This window comes from Eschrichtius robustus, chromosome 3, assembly GCF_028021215.1.
Source record: "Eschrichtius robustus isolate mEscRob2 chromosome 3, mEscRob2.pri, whole genome shotgun sequence".
Classification (NCBI taxonomy): domain Eukaryota; kingdom Metazoa; phylum Chordata; class Mammalia; order Artiodactyla; family Eschrichtiidae; genus Eschrichtius; species Eschrichtius robustus.
In genome coordinates this window covers 33,111,666-33,128,078 of record NC_090826.1, presented here as the reverse complement: position 1 = coordinate 33,128,078, position 16,413 = coordinate 33,111,666, and the positions used below count along the sequence as shown (strand labels likewise).

Below are 16,413 nucleotides of genomic sequence, written 5' to 3'. Positions count from 1 at the left end.
TTGGCTCAGGAGATGCTTCAGCACCAGATATGGTTCCCACAGTTCTGTATCTTGCTGGAAAATAAATTGGTCCAACCTCTATGAAGGTCAGTTTGGCAGTATCCACCATACAAATGTGCATACCCTTTAGCACAGAAATTCCTGTTCTAGGAATTTACCCTATGCATATACTTACATTGTGAGAAATAAAAATGCATAAGACTATTCATTGCAACATCATATAAATAAAAGATTGGAAATTCAAAAATCCATCTATAGTGAAGTGGCTAAAGTACATTCAAACCATGGAATACTATCAGCTATAAAAAAAGAATGAGGAGGCACTTTGTTTACTGATATGGAGTGACCTCCATGATACACAGTGAAGTAATAAAAGTAATATGTTTGTATGGGGGGCTGCCATTTATGCTTAAAAAGTAAAAAATGTATATATGTATTCTCTTGGATTTAAACAGAATGATCTCTGGAAGGGTGTACAAAAAACTTAGTTATAAAAAATGGTTGCCTCTGGCAGAATTTTGTGATGGGGGATCGAGGAAGAAGTCTTTTCACTTACACAACTGACTGTACCTTTTGAAGTTTATACCACGTGAAAGTTTTCCCCATTAAAAAATTTTTTAATTAAAAAAAAATGGGGGTGGTGATGTTTTAAACAGTAGTCCCCAAATGCTGGTCTGTAAATCAGTGAATGCCCATGATGAATAATTTATTAATCTACAATGAAATCATAAAAGTAATAATGTGTGAATTTTCTATATTGTTGAATTTAATTTGAAGGGCCATCTTTATTCTTGATTAAGTACTTTGTGTGGAGATATTAGTAGACAGTAGTTATCAATGTAATGTTTATTTACACAATGGGCAAAATTAGAAGTTGGCATCATTATGTCAATTCCTCCAATTTAGAGTCCTGAAATTCAAAGCACAGAATCACTGATTTAGACCTGGCTTTTGTTCATGTTGAATAATCTGTTTTTATGCATTATTCTGGAAGGCATTTCTCCTGTGTATTTCATGGTGTCGAGTAAGTGATGAATTATAGCTGAAGGCTTTTCCACATTCATTACATTCGTAAGGTTTTTCTCCTGTGTGATGCCTCTGATGTTTCTTAAAGGATGAATCATGCCTGTAGGCTTTTCCACAGCGGTTGCATTCATACGCTTTCACTCCTGTATGAACAGTTTTATGGTTGCTAAGGTGTATCCTTTGCCTAAAGGCTTTCCCACATTCCTTACATTTGTAGGGTCTCTCCCCAGTATGGATTCTCTGGTGATGCGTTAGATAAGCTCTATGACTAAAGGTTTTACAACATGTGGTGCATGCATAGGGCTTCTCCCCAGTATGAATTCTTATATGTTCACTAAGGTGTCTAATCTGTCTAAAGGTTTTCCCACATTCATTGCATGTAAAGGGTTTCTCTCCAGAATGAGTTCTCAAATGTTGGATCAAGCTAATGTTCTGGCTGAAAGCTTTCTGACATTTATCACATACATAGGGTTTCTCACCAGTGTGAGTTCTATGATGTTGATTAAGAGATGAGCGATGTCTGAAGGCTTTGCCACATTCTTCACATTCAAAGGGTTTCTCACCAGTATGGATTCTTTGGTGGGTGGTAAGGGATGCACTTTGACTAAAGGCCCTTCCGCATTCCTTACATCTGAAAGGTTTCTCACCAGTATGAATTCTCATGTGTTCGGTAAGGTGAATGGGTTGTTTGAAGACTTTTTCACATATATTACATTCGTAGGTTTTTGTTCTTATGTAACTTGTTGGATGATTAATCAGATCTGATTTGTATTTGTTTCTCTTTCTAGGTGTGTCATATTTATGGTGCCTCTGTTCTATAACAACATTAGAACTCACAATATTTTTGCCATATTTGTAAGTTTCTTGGCCTCTCCTCTTATGGGTCAAGATGGTTTGTCTCACGTCTCTCCCATGGCTATCCTGGTGGTTTTCTAACTCATCATCATATTTTGAGACTTTTCTCAATGTGGAATAAATGACATCATCCCTCATGAACCTTTCCATCATCATGCCATGATAGAACTGTTCCTGTAAAACGTCGTTCTTTGCAGTTGACACAGCTGTTTCTGTTTTACCCTTCAAGTCTGAAAGAAATGGAAAAAATGCAAATAACTCATATTCATTATGCTTTGAAAAATCAATTATTATACTGGGTATGGACTAGAGATTTAGATAACAATACATATAAAATACATGAAGTTTTGAGTATATTTAAATATGGTTAGGCAGTCTGGAGAGGTAATGGGAAATTAAGAAACAATGAACCAGGTGAAAGTGTGATTTTATATATAGGGTAAAAATTTGAACATTTTAGTCCTCTTCTTTCTATTAATACTAAATAATGAAATTTCATAAGGCTATGTCTTAACAGTGTCTTTTTAATTCATAACTACTTTTGGAAAACATTCTCAGAAAGATAAAAAGATTTCCCTCTTCCCACTCCAGCTAGTTCAAAAAATAAGGTTTGAGGGAATTCCCTGGTGGTCCAGTGGTTAGGACTGTGCACTTTTACTGCCGAGGGCTCGGGTTCAATACCTGGTCAGGGAGCTAAGATCCCGCAAGCTGCACGGTGTGGCCAAAAAAAAAAAAAAAAACAAAAAAATTTGAACTAAGAGCATTCACAAGAATGTCAAGCTGTCTTTTACTGAAGCTTATATTAATATTTACATATTGTTCTGCTTCCTGTAGTTATTAATCTGTCCCAGGAAGTGTTAATTATACAAAGGAGACTTGTAAGAAACCCAGACTGCTATGTTGCTACTATTGCTATGTTCTATGAAAATATCCTTTCTTTAAAGGATATTTAAAATTCTGACTGGTTTTTTAAAATAATTTATTGTACCATTACTAATATTTCAACTGACAGTTCCATATTCCTGAAAAGTATAACTTCTTGTAGGATTTTTGGTTAACACAGAAGGATCATTGGTACTTCCAAATTCCAAATTCTAAATGAATAGATGCAAAAATAAAGTCTATGTTCTGCAGGCCCCTGATTCTGGTCCTGGATCAGGGAGAAGGAAGAGGAGAAGAAGAAGATAGGGGAAGAGAGAACAGGCCATCTATGACCCCTTCCCAATTCGGTATCCAAGCTGAAGCAGGCCCAAGCTAGGGGAGGAGAGAAGATATAACTTTGAAGTGGGGAGTTTTTATTATTATACTGAATTACACATTTCACTAAAATCAGACTGTTCTTATTATTTAAAGGGACTGGACCACCTATGGGACCTCTCTGAGATTTCATCCAGAGGCAGGGAAAGAACATTCATGGTAGCTATTATTATTATAAGTTGAAAAAGAGAAAACCCAGGAGAATGTACAAATTATTGGAATTAATAACAGAGTGAAACAAGGTGGCTGGCTAGAAGATCAAAACCAGTTATGTTATTACACACTAGCAAAAAAGAGAAAACATAATTGAAAAAATTTATACCATTTAAAATAGCAGGGAATTCCCTGGCGGTCCAGTGGTTAGGACTCCGTGCTCTCACTGCCAAGGGCCCGGGTTCGATCCCTGGTTGGGGAACCAAGATCCCACCAGCTGTGCAGGGTGGCCAAAAAAATAAAATAAAATAGCAATAAAATATAAGTTCTTCAGGATAAATCTGACAAAAGATGTGCAATGTGTACAAGACTTTTATGGGGGAAAATCCTTTATTTTAAAAAATTAGGAAATATCAGTAAGTGGAGCAATATACCACGTTCCTGGACAGTAGGACTCAATATCATAATATCAATTCCCTCCCAAATTGATCTATAAATTCAATTCTATTCCAATCAAAATACCACCAGAGTATTTTGTGTGTGTGTGTGTGTGTGTGTGTGTGTGTAATTGATGCACTCATTATATAATTCATATGGAAAAGCAAGGGGCTAACAATAGCCAGGACAATTTTGAAGAACAAGATATTAAGTCTCACTATGAAATATAGTAATTAAGACAGCCTGGCATTAGAAACTTGGCAGGTGACAGAGTGGCATTAACTATTCAATAATTGGCTCTTGGACTGATTATCCAAATGTAAAAAGTTAAACTAGAGCCTCACCTCATACTACATATAAAATAAATTCAGATTTAACCTAAGTATGAAAATCAAAATCTTAAAGATATAAAATAATATATATATTTTTTCTATAAATCAATAAGGAAAAAAGATAATATAAAAATTCACAAAGGATATAAACAAGTAATTTACAGAAAAGGAATCCTGAATAGATGGCCAATAAACATGAAAAATATGCTCCCTCTTATTAGTAATCAGGAAAATGAAAAAAACCAACAAGATATTCACCCACTGAATTTATAAAAATGTGAAACTTTGACAATGACAAGTGTTGACAAAGATGCTGAGTTCTGGAACCTCTCAATACCTGCTGATAGGAGTACTAATTGGTGCAACTAGTTTGAAGAACAATTTTGTAAAACCTAGCAAAATGAAGGTGACCCAACAAGTCTGCTTCTATCAAATATCTCAGAGAAACACGAGAAGTTTTACACAAAGTTTTACTCCAGTATCTTTGTAATCCCCAAATTTAGAAACAGTATAAATGTCTATCAGCAGGAAAATGGATAAATTGTGCTTTATTAATTCAACAGAAATGAATGAACCAGAACAATATGGATAAATATCAACGGTGTTGAATGAGAAAAGCAAGTGGAAAAGTATATATACCATTTATTTAAAGAATAAGAACATGCAAAACAGTATTATATATTGCTTGGGGATAAACACATGCAATACAAGTATGAAGATACATACACAAATGAAAATATTTAAACTCAGAAGAATTGGTTGTTTCAAAAGGTAGGAGGGGAATAGCAGGGCTTAAACTCTGTTTTATTTCTTAATCTAGGTGGAAGCTACATAGAAATTTATTATAATATTCTCTATGCCTTTCTGAATATCTAAAATATTTCATAATAAAAGCAAAGTTTAAGGAGACTGTTAAAAACCATTGGATTTGATGAGAAGGAATCCTGTGGTAATTTCTCTTGCAGGACTTTCCATAAAATAGTTATTACAATAAATAAAGATACTTGAGTTAAAGGGAGAGTGAGAATCAAAGCTAGGATTGTAAACTGGAAAGTTGGTGAAAAGTAGAAATAGAATGCAAGAGAGAAGATTAAAGATTTGTAGAATGCAGCGAGAGTCCTGAAAAGAGATCTGTTTTCTTTGAGGAGAGACCACGTACATCTGACTGCTTAGGGAAAGGAGCTTTCGATTGGCAGACTTTAGGATACTGAAGAAAGAAGGAAAATCAAGTTTAACCTTAATGAAGAGAAGACTTCTTTTCCCTCCAACTTCAGAGACTTTTGCAAGGTTAGGTGAAGGAAAGGGGTGCAAAGGGAGGGGTAAAATCGGGTTCAGTGCATGCCTGTCCACCCTCTCAGCCTTCCCGCAGCCTGGGAAGATGCTGGGCACTCTGGCCTACATATTGAAAGGCACCATCTGCCTTGGTCTCACCTGAACTGGGATCTCCTGGGCCTTCTTTCTCTGTCATCCATGGCGCTTCTCCTTTCTCCAACTGGGAAATCACACTAGGTTTGGAAAGTTGACATCCTACTTATGGAGTGAAAAAAAGGGTATGAATATTTATGCTGAGGTCTAAGAACCATCCCTGGAATGTAGTTCCAATCCTCTGGTATTTAGGGTCTCTGAAAACAGAAAGGGGCACCACAGCATGTTTTTATGTTCTCACTCTACAAAGTAAAACTGTTCCCCCAAGGGAGGAGATTCAGGTATGCTCTGGCTTGATTTTCAAAGGAATGAGACATCTATCTCCAACACAGAACCCAAGGCCAGGCTCCAGGGAATCTACAGCATTTAATAATTTAGGAATAGTGACTGTCCTGTAATGGGCAGGTTTCTGGACGTATGTGTAACCCATGCTTACCCACTGAGACCAGGTTCCCATAGTTCTCCAGCATCACCTCCCGGTACAGATTCCGGTGAGCAGGGGCCAGCTGCCCCCACTCCTCCTGGGTGAAGTCCACAGATATGTCCTTGAAGGTCAACAGTTCCTAGAATGTCAAACATATTCCTTTTCAGTCTGAGACCATCTCCATCAAGATCCAAGATGTTCTTACAGTATTCTAAATTCTGAGAGATTCTAAACTAGTTTTACTGGGAGCCTCCTCTGGATCTGTTTGGTGATTCTCGGAGACTACCATAAATAATTAAACATACAGAAGCACAGATGGTCATATATGTCTTAGAAAAAAATTAAGCAGGATAAGGGGAACAGGGAGAGCCACAGTGAGGATGGGGAGGATCTTTCACGTAGGGTGGCTGGGGAAGGCCTTCCTAAAAGGGTGATATTTGAACAGAGACATGAACTCAGTGAGGAAGAGCCACATAGAAATCTGAGGGGAGAGCCTTCCAGATGGGGACAAAGGACCTGAGGTGAGAGTGTCCTTGGCTTGTCTGAGGAACAGGAGAGTAGCCAGCATTGCTGGAGGTGGGCTAGTGAAGGGGAATGCAAGGAGATGAGATCAGAGGGCCTGGGGGAGGGAAGAGAGAGGCTTTTAGCACTTATTGTCACAAAGATCAGTGCATCCCTGCTGAGTTGAAATTCTGGGGCCCTGCTGGAGTTTAATGCAAGATGAACAAAACTGTCTGGAACTGTGGTCTAACCCCTCCCTAGCTCAAATACTGAAGAAGTAAAAAGGATCGGCCCCTCAGCAGTGGTGGCATGGGGCACTGGTACTTGGGTTAATCAGAAGTGAACTCAATCAAATTAAAGTGTATCTCAGCCAGAGCTCAGCCACAGCTCTAGGAAAAATATGAATAATCAGTCCCTCACCTTAACCACCAGTCAGAGGAAAAGGCTTAGAGTCTTCTGTAAATAAATGGAACAGACAAAAGAAATAAACAGACTATATCTATGTATCTATCTATCCATATATATCTTTATTTGTTAATTGTTTATTTAACAAGAGAAATTATTCCTTAGCCCAGATATTCATGTTTCATAGTTCAGGAACACAGGTCAGTGACAAACTTCATGCAACTCAACCCAAAGAAATTCTTTACATTCTAAAATCACTTTGCACTCTGAAAGATACCAGCCTTCCTCATTGCCTCAAAATTTTTCATGGAACCACAATTTCTGTAGAAATCTGCATATGCCTTCTTTCTTGGTTCAGCCAAAGCAATCCTGTAGAAAGCTGCAACCCCCAGGGATACAATGAATGCTCTAACAGTATGAAATAGCAGATGCTTGGCCAGGAGGCCATGCATCTGAGGTTTTGTCAAAGAACTGGAAACCATGATAGTTATTCACCTCAACACCAATGTCCTTCCAGGCTGACGGAGAAACGGACCTATCTATGCATATTTCATCCTCCACCATTCTTTTATACACAATATCTGAACTACAATAAAAAATTATTAGACATACAAAGAAGGAGGAATTTCTGACCTATAATCAAGAAAATAAAAACATAAGAAGCAAACACCTAGGTAACCAAGTCATTGGAATTAGCAGAAAAGAAGTTTAAAGAAATTATTAAAATGTATGTTGAAGAGGGCTTCCCTGGTGGCGCAGTGGTTAAGAACCTGCCTGCCAATTCAGGGGACACGGGTTCAAGCCCTGGTCCAGGAAGATCCCACATGCTGCAGAGCAACTAAGCCCCTGCACCACAACTACTGAAGCCTGCGTGCCCTAGAGCCCGTGCTCCACAACAAGAGAAGCCGCCACAATGAGAAGCCTGCGCACCGCAAGGAAGAGTAGCCCCCACTCCCCGCAACTAGAGAAAGCCTGCACACAGCAATGAAGACCCAACGCAGCCAAAAATAAATAAATAAATGAATTTATTTAAAAAATAAATGTTGAAGAATTTACAATAAAAATATGGATAGAATAGGTGAAAATGTGGGGTTAATTGAGGAGAGAGATAGAAATGCTAAAAAAGAACTAAAAGACAATTCTATAAGTGAAAAATACAATATCTGAAAAATCCACTGGATGGGCTTAACAACAGATGGACCCTGATGAAGACAAAATCAGTGAAACTTAAACACAGGTCAACAGATAGTATTCAAATGGAAGCACCAAGAGAGAAAAAGAAAAACAAAAAAACAAAAAAACCTGGGATAATATCAAGTAGTCTAATATACAAGTAATTAGAATCTAAGAAGGAGAAGAGAGAATGAGCAGAAAAAAATATCTGAAGAAATAAAGCCTGAAAATTTTCCAAATTTGAGTAAAAACTCAACCCACAAATCCAAAAGCCAGCAAACCCTCCATGGGGGGGAAAAGAAATTCAGAGAATATCATGTCTATGCACACCATTAAAACTGCTGAAGAGCAAAGATAAAACGGAAGAACATAAAAGTAGTGAAAAAAAGGTAGGAAAGGAGGAACAAAACAAACAAGAAAAGTTGGTATAAAACAAAGGAACAAACAGAAAGACATGTCACATCTGGGGAAAGAATAAGAATAATAGCTGACTTCTCATTTGAAACAATACAAGCCACAAAATCATGGAACATCTTTAAAGTGCTTAAAAGAAAAAACAGTCACCCTAGAATTCTATATTCAGTAAAAGATTCTCAAATAGGAAGACCATATAAAGACATTTTTAGATCACCAAAGCTGTGAGAATTCATCATCAGAACACCCCCACTACAGGAGATGCTAAATGACATTCTTTAGGCTGAAGGGAAATAATGTCAGTTAGAAACTTAGAACTTGGTGGTGGGATGAATTGGGAGATACTGATTGACATATATACACTAATATGTATAAAATAGACAACTAATAAGAACCTGCTGTATAAAAAATAAATAAAATAAAATTCAAAAGTTAAAAAAAAAAACTTGGAACTAAAGGAAGGAATGAAAAGTGCTTGAATTGGTAAATGTGTGCAAAGATGAAAGGCTCGTTTTTTTTCCTTTTCTTAATTTCTTAGAAGACAATTTACTGTTAAAAGCAAAAATAAGAACAATGTATTATGGGGTGTATAAGATGTAAAGTGAAAAGCATGATGACAATACACAAAGAATGGGAAGAGTAAATGGGAAAATAAAGCTTTCATATTATATGTGAAACAGTATAGTAGTAATTCAACTGTGACATGTGAAAAATGCATATTGTAATAGCTAGAGCAACCACTAAAAACAAATGAAAGAAGTACAGCTAAAAAAGTCATTAGAGGACATAAAATAGAATACTAAAAAAACTGCACAATCCAAAAGAAGGCAGGAGAGGAACAAAGAAACAAAAGAATAGATTTGACAAACAGCAAACAAAGAACAAGAATATACACTTAAATCCCACCACATCAATGATTATGTAACTGTAAATGTACTAAGCAAGCACAACCCAGCTATATTTAAGAAGGTCACACTTTAAATATAAAGGCACAAATAAGTTAAAAGTAAAAGAATGAGGGACTTCCCTGGTGGCGCAGTGGTTAAGAATCTGCCTGCCAATGCAGGGGACACAGGTTTGATCCCTGTTCTGGGAAGATCTCACATGCCGCGCAGCAACTAAGCCCGTGCGCCACAACTACTGAGCCTGCACTCTAGAGCCCACAAACCACAACTACTGAGCCTGCATGCCACAACTACTGAAGCCTGCGCACCCCAGAGCCCATGCTCCACAACAAGAGAAGCCACCACAATGAGAAGCCCACGCACCGCAATGAAGAGTAGCCCCCACTTGCCACAACTAGAGAAAGCCCGGGCGCAGCAACGAAGACCCAACGCAGCCAAAAATAAATAAATAAATAAATTTTAAAAAAGAAAGTAAAAGAATGAGAAAAAGCTATCCTATACCAACAATAACTAAAAACACTGGAGGAGCTATGTTAAATCAGACAAAGTGGGCTTAGGAAAAAGAATATTATGAGGCATAAAGAAGAGACATTTCGTAATGATAAATGGTCAGTCCATCAAGAAGACAACAATCCTATGTGTTTATGCACCTGATAACAGAATTCAAAATAAATAAAGCAGAGTTGACAGAACTAAAGGGAGATATAGATGAAACCATAATAATTAGAGATTTTAACACTCCTCTCAGTAAATGATGGAACAAGTAGACAAAAATTCATCAAGGATATAGATTTGAACAACCTATCAACCAACTTAACCTAACTGACATTTGTAGAGCACTATACCTAACCATTGCAGCATATAAATTCTTTTTTTTTTTTTAGATTCCTTTTTAAAGTAAACTTTTTATTTTGAGATTACAGATTTATTATATAATTTTAATTGTAGATTTACATGCAGTTGTAAGAAATAATGCAGAGATCCCATGTACTCTCTACTGGGGGTAAAACAGAATTTTAATTGGAAAGGGGCACAAGGGAACATTCTGAGATGGTGGAAATGCCCTATATCTTGATTTGGTTACATGGTACATACATACGTCAAAATAGAACTATGTACTCTCTTAAGTGTATTTTCCTATATGTAAATTACAACTCAATTTTAAGAAATTTAATCTTATCCCAGTGCTAAGAATCCCACCAGTTTTTGACAAATGTCAGGTGGTAAGAATTCCAGATAAGTGGGATGTAGATATAAGATACCTCTTCAAATAATTAGAATATTATTACTTCTTCCATATTACCAGAAATAACCCTGGAATACATTTCAATCCTAAAAGGTGTTAGCATCTGAATTAACAGAGGAAACTGGGATTGTAAACAGCTAAAAAAATCACCGAGCAAGTAAATACAGGAGATGAGTTCAAATCCTGTACCATCTAATTTCAGAACCCAAGTTCTCACCTAAAACTCTTCTGTCCTCGAATAACATCTCCTCTTTAACAGTCTTCCTTTCTTGTTTATTCTACAGTTTTCCTTCTGTTTCACCTATCCTTCTACCAGGTGGTAAGGACACCGTTTCCACACCCTGTTGTAACCGTGCAGCCTGTCTAATGTGTATGCTCTGTGGCCTGACCATTTCTTCTCTACTCACGTCTTTGGCTGCAGTTTGACCTCTGCTCCAGACACTATTCTAAGGGCCACCTCATGAAGTGATAGATGTACCTCACTAAAAACGTCAAAACTTTATTCTCATTAAGTTTGTTTTTGAGTATGAAATACTCATAAAAATTGAGGTTTATCGGACTTCCCTGGTGGCGCAGTGGTTAAGAATCCGCCTGCCAATGCAGGGAACATGGGTTCCATCCCTGGTCCGGGAAGATCCCACATGCCGCGGAGCAACTAAGCCCATGCACCACAACTACTGAGCCTGCGCTCTAGAGCCCACGAATCCCACGCGCCTAAAGCCCGTGCTCCGCAACAAGAGAAGCCACCGCAATGAGAAGCCCGCACACTGCAACGAAGAGTAGCCCCCGCTCGCCCCAACTAGAGAAAGCCCACACGCAGCAACAAAGACCCAATGCAGCCAAAAATAAATAAATAAATAAATTCATTATTTTTTCAAAATTGAGGTTTATCTTAGGTCCCAAGTTTTTAGGGGCTAGAATTATATCACTCATTTTGCTTTCTCTACAAAAATTCACACAACATTAGATCTAGATGTTGGTTAGAAACAAGCATTTTCTATGAGTAAGGAAACTGCTGCCACTGCAGCCCAGTTTTCTGTAAAAGACTAACTTGCACTGAGTTCCCTGGGTGAAATTCGTTAGCCTCAATATACCCCAACTTCCCAGAAAAGGGCAAGTTATAATCTTAAAAACCAAAAAGCATGTCAAGAAAGTGACAGGAAACTTCAACCCACCTGGGAGTCTCTTGTCAGGGCCCCAGGAGTCACTTCATCCTTTAAACTTTCTCCTTGGGTCTCATCAGCATCCTGAGATAGCAGAGCTGAGGAAGGAAAAGAGCCAGAAAGTTTGCATCTCCCCAAATCCCCCAAATAGAAAAACTGCCTGTAGATCTGCTGAATATGGCCCCCCTCTCAAAACATTCACAGAGGGACATTCAGAGCAACTCAAGAGCAGACTGGAGCCTCCTTAATGAGGAGGATCTGCAGGGCATTGCTTTGGGCATTAACGTTTCCCAATGGCCAGTGCTGGTCCAAAAGCACAGACCTACCAGGCCACTCCTTTGTTCAAAGGTTCCCGACAAGAAAGAAAAATACAAACACCTCCCATGGACTTCAAGGCACTCTATAATCTGCCTGAAGCACATTTCCCCCGCATTAGTTTCCTCTAACCACCATCCTTTATCTGTGGGACCCATACAGTGACTACATTCTTAACCCTTAGTTAGACTAGAACAGTCTCCATTCTCTGAACCACTCTTCAAGGTACCCACTTTTGCATCTTTTCCTCCATTCTTCCGTAAAAAAAACTTAGACATCTTTTAAGGCCCAATTCAATGCTATCTGCTTCGTGAAATTTTCTCTGACAAGTACAATCAGAAGAATGTTTCCTGTCTCTTGTCTTCCAAAAGAATTTTACCACAGAATGTATTTAGGCTACTTTCTATTCGTTTGATCTGAGTATGTGTCTATCTCCATCAACTAATAATTAGCATTAGAGATCATTATTCATTTTTCCATCCATCAAGATGCTTAGCAAAGTCCCCTGCCTGACAGAGCTAGCATATAACAAATACAAGCTGGATTTGAAGTGTTATAGGTACGAACTAAGAGACCACACGAGACATACAAATTCCTCTGTCCACCCATCTATTCTGACCCAACCACCAAATACTGCGTAATCTTGGTTATGTTTCCCACTGAACTCATATATTTCAAGGTAAAAAGAGAGTTACTAAGCATGTCATTCCTTCTTCCTGGCAGGAGATGAAAAGAAAGAAAAAAATATTGGTTTGGGGTTAAAATGACCGAAACTTGTGAAGGAAAACCACTGGAGGGCTTAAGAAAGTAGAAACCTTTGACCCCAACGTCTGTGAGTCACACTTACACACTTGGGAGCCGCTGGTGGGGAACACCCTGAATTCTGTCTTCCTGTCCTGTGTTTATTCGAGGACACGAGATGGGAGCGGCATGGCACACGTGTCGCAAGGATCCAGTGCTCAGAGCCCAACAGTTTCTCTCACAGCTATCCCCTTCCCCAAAGCCATAAGCATGAGCCCCAAGGACCTCCCTTCCTCCAATTTTCTCCCCTAGAGACACCTCAATGACGTGTGTACCTATCTTCCTGCAAGCAGACTGAGACCCCTTCCTCTGCTTCCATCCCCTCCCTCCATCAGCCTCTCTCACCTTCTTCAAACATCTTGGTCACGTCCTCCCACAGGGGCGCCCCTTCCTTGGCCTTCTGTGGATGGTGCAACTTCACCCAGGTGCCGGCCTCAGTGGGCAGGGTAATCAGGAGCTGCTGTAGCATGATGATGCCACCCGACTGGCCTTGTCCACTTCTGGGGAGGACACTGCCAGAGCCTCTGCTGAGACGCCTCACAGTTGTATGGTCCTCCTCTGATCACAATCTCCTGCCCTCAGGACTTTGGCGTGTCCCTGAGGCACCAGAACCTAGGGGCTCCTAGAGGCTAATGTGGCTTGAACAGGTCTGAAAAAGTGACCCCTTTCTGAAATTAAGTACTGCCTGCTTGGGAGGTGGCCGGTTGAGTAGGTCTGAGTACATGCCTCTTCATATTCTTCTAGAGGAGCAAAAGGCAGGAGAGGAGGGATCCAGAAAACTGATCATACAGCTAGAACTCCAGAACTTGCAGAAATATATTTAAAACTGCAAAAGATCCAAAAACAAAGGTGTGGCATCAATGTGGAAATAAGTATAACTGGTGCTTTGGATGTGGCTTTCATTTCCAGTTCTATACACACTTTCATCAACAGCCAATGACACACAAACACCAAGGATACACAAACATACACAGTCCCTGCCCTGACATCCTTCCTTGTAAGCTGCATGCACCTTCTGCCTGGATACAGACTTGGGAGTTAAGAGGGCCAGCTTAGAAACCAGACAGCCTGGGTTAGAATCCTGACACTTGCACTTCAAAGCTCTAAGACACTTCAATTCTCTGAGCTTCAGTCTCATCATCTAGAAAATGCAGATAATAAATGTACTTCATAGGGCTGTAACAATACTGGGAATACAGTACCTTCATAGACATTATTAAAAACCTTTTGCTTTGGGCTTCCCTGGTGGTGCAGTGGTTGAGCATCTGCCTGCTAATGCAGGGGACACGGGTTCGAGCCCTGGTCTGGGAAGATCCCACACGTCGCGGAGCAACTAGCCCCGTGAGCCACAACTACTGAGCCTGCGCGTCTGGAGCCTGTGCTCCGCAACAAGAGAGGCCACGATAGTGAGAGGCCCGCGCACCGCGATGAAGAGTGGCCCCCGCTTGCCGCAACTGGAGGAAGCCCTCGCACAGAAACGAAGACCCAACACAGCCAAAATAAAATAAAATAAAATAAATAATAATTAAAGGTGCTAATAATTAAAAAAAAAAAAAACCTTTTGCTTTAATGTTGCAATCATAGCATTACCTTTTAAAATTATTTTTTAAAAACAATTACAGATCTGAATTTAAAGTTCAAGTATCTCAACTGATGGAATAATCACATGGCTGTGTTTTCACACGGGCAAGTAGTGACAGACACAGCACCACCCACGTGGATGCCCAGCAGCTGGCAAGTCCTTTTAACCTCTGGGTTAAGATACATCCTGCTTTCAGAAACGTTCAACTGGGGGAGAGGGGTATGTCTTCAAATGGAGGAAATATAGTACTTTGAATATAATGAGGACTATTGCATAACTGTTTGTAGCAGGAAAATTTGGAAACAGCCCAGATTCATCATCTCATCGAACCCCCTGGCATCTGAACATGTGCCTCCACAGCGACCAGGTCCAGTGTATCCTGGCCCCAAGAACAGTCCTAGTCCTAGCTCCCTGGAAAGGGAGCCGGCCTAACTTTTTGGAGTTTGTGGGGCAGGGTGTTTGGCTTCTTCTTGTTTTCAGCTGTGACTGATGCAGAGAAAGGAGCTGCCTCCTATGGATAGGAGCATGTAGGAAAATATCCTAACCCTGAATAAATAAAAAGTAAAATGGCTTGTTACCAAAGTGAGGAAACTTTCGAATCTTATGAAATGGTTAAAAACGGAGAAGCTTCATTTCGAGATGCCCCCCTTCTCACTGCTCCCAGAAGTGCCTCCCTCGGACTTAGAGACTTGCAGACACAGGCAGCTTAGCTTCCTACTCACCAGACCGGCCTTGGACGCTGGCAGGACGAGAGATGGGGGCGTGAGAGAGCCCGTTCTTGAGGCTTTCAGCTCCAGAGGGTGTCTCTTTAGAGAAGGGCCGTGGGTAACAGATTTTGTTCTTTCCCGGCCTTTTATAGACAGACCACATCCCCACCCAACACAATGATTCTTTTAAAAACGCCCAACGTTCACGCAGGCTTCCTTCGGAAGCTCAGAGGACTATCGGCCTTCGGACAGGACCGGGGAATCTTTTCCAAATTCCCGCGAGGCGGCCTAGGGCGGGTGCTGCGGTACCAGGTGAACCCACCGCCCCTCCAAGGTATCCTTTCCCGGCCGCACCCCCGGGAGCGGGGCTTTGGGGGCCGCAATGCGAGGGGTGCCCAGAACCGGCTTTCCGCAGACGCGGGCGAGGCTACAGCTCGCCGGCCGCTGCTTTGATGCCGGCCCGGCGGCAGCAGCCAGGCCCACCGGCGCCCAGCCTCCTGGGCCGCAGCCCGGGTGTCCCGGCGCCTCCACCCTCCCGGCGCGCCGTCGCCTTTGCCCGTGCCCCGGGTCGCTCTCGCCCGGGCCCTGGCGGGTTCCGGGTGCGGCCCCCGATGCTGCGGTGCAGCCACAGACCCCGGCGCCCGCCCTTCTTCCGGCGGCTCAGCACGCCTGGCCGCCCGCTCCGCCCACGGGGAGCCGCGAGGGCCCCGCCCTCTCCAGGGAGGCAGGTGCTCCCGAAAACCCGGAACCCGGACTCTGCCGGATTCCCCCACAGCACGCGTGCCCCCAGGGCTGCCAGAACCTGGTCAGCGGCCACCCAGGCGGACCGCCTGCGTTTCCTGACTGTGGTCCCAAGAGACTAGGTGGCCCGCCCAGCTCTTCTGGTGGGGAAGCCCTTTCTCTGTCGTTCATTCATTCATTTATTCAACTATCTTCTGAGTGCCTAGATCTGCCACACATTGTTACAGACTCTGGGGAGATACCAGTTATCAAAAAGCAGTCCCTGCTTTCTTGGATCTTAATTCTGGCAAAATTAAATAGATAATAATAATGTAGAAAGGGAATATTGCCTGCCATTCCAGTAAACAACAAATTGCCTGACATCAAGCCATCAGCCACTGCAGCCCTCACTGAGAGGGGAATTCAGGATGGAGACAAACAGGAAACACTCTGCACTCTGGATACTGGCCCTAGATAGTTAAGATGCGTATCTAAGGAATAATTTCAATGAGCCCAGACTCTTGCATCTTCCCATACGTAGAAAAGCACTAAAATCATTAAGTTTTTTTGA

General features: G+C 41.0%; 1 protein-coding gene across 1 annotated transcript in view; it reads right to left on the bottom strand.

The window, feature by feature from the left end:
- Positions 1–765: 765 nt before the first annotated feature.
- The window catches only part of ZFP69B (ZFP69 zinc finger protein B), a 36,301-nt gene continuing 20,653 nt past the window's right edge, over positions 766–16,413 (bottom strand). The window contains exons 6-13 of the mRNA XM_068537528.1: positions 15,330–15,878; positions 15,138–15,265; positions 13,179–13,391; positions 11,730–11,815; positions 5,923–6,049; positions 5,493–5,591; positions 3,461–3,568; positions 766–2,111 (exon numbers count right to left, since the gene is read on the bottom strand). Coding sequence (XP_068393629.1) covers positions 976–2,111; positions 3,461–3,568; positions 5,493–5,591; positions 5,923–6,049; positions 11,730–11,815; positions 13,179–13,391; positions 15,138–15,265; positions 15,330–15,878 — 2,446 coding nt within the window. The 3' untranslated portion in view covers positions 766–975. The remainder of the gene's footprint in view (positions 2,112–3,460; positions 3,569–5,492; positions 5,592–5,922; positions 6,050–11,729; positions 11,816–13,178; positions 13,392–15,137; positions 15,266–15,329; positions 15,879–16,413) is intronic.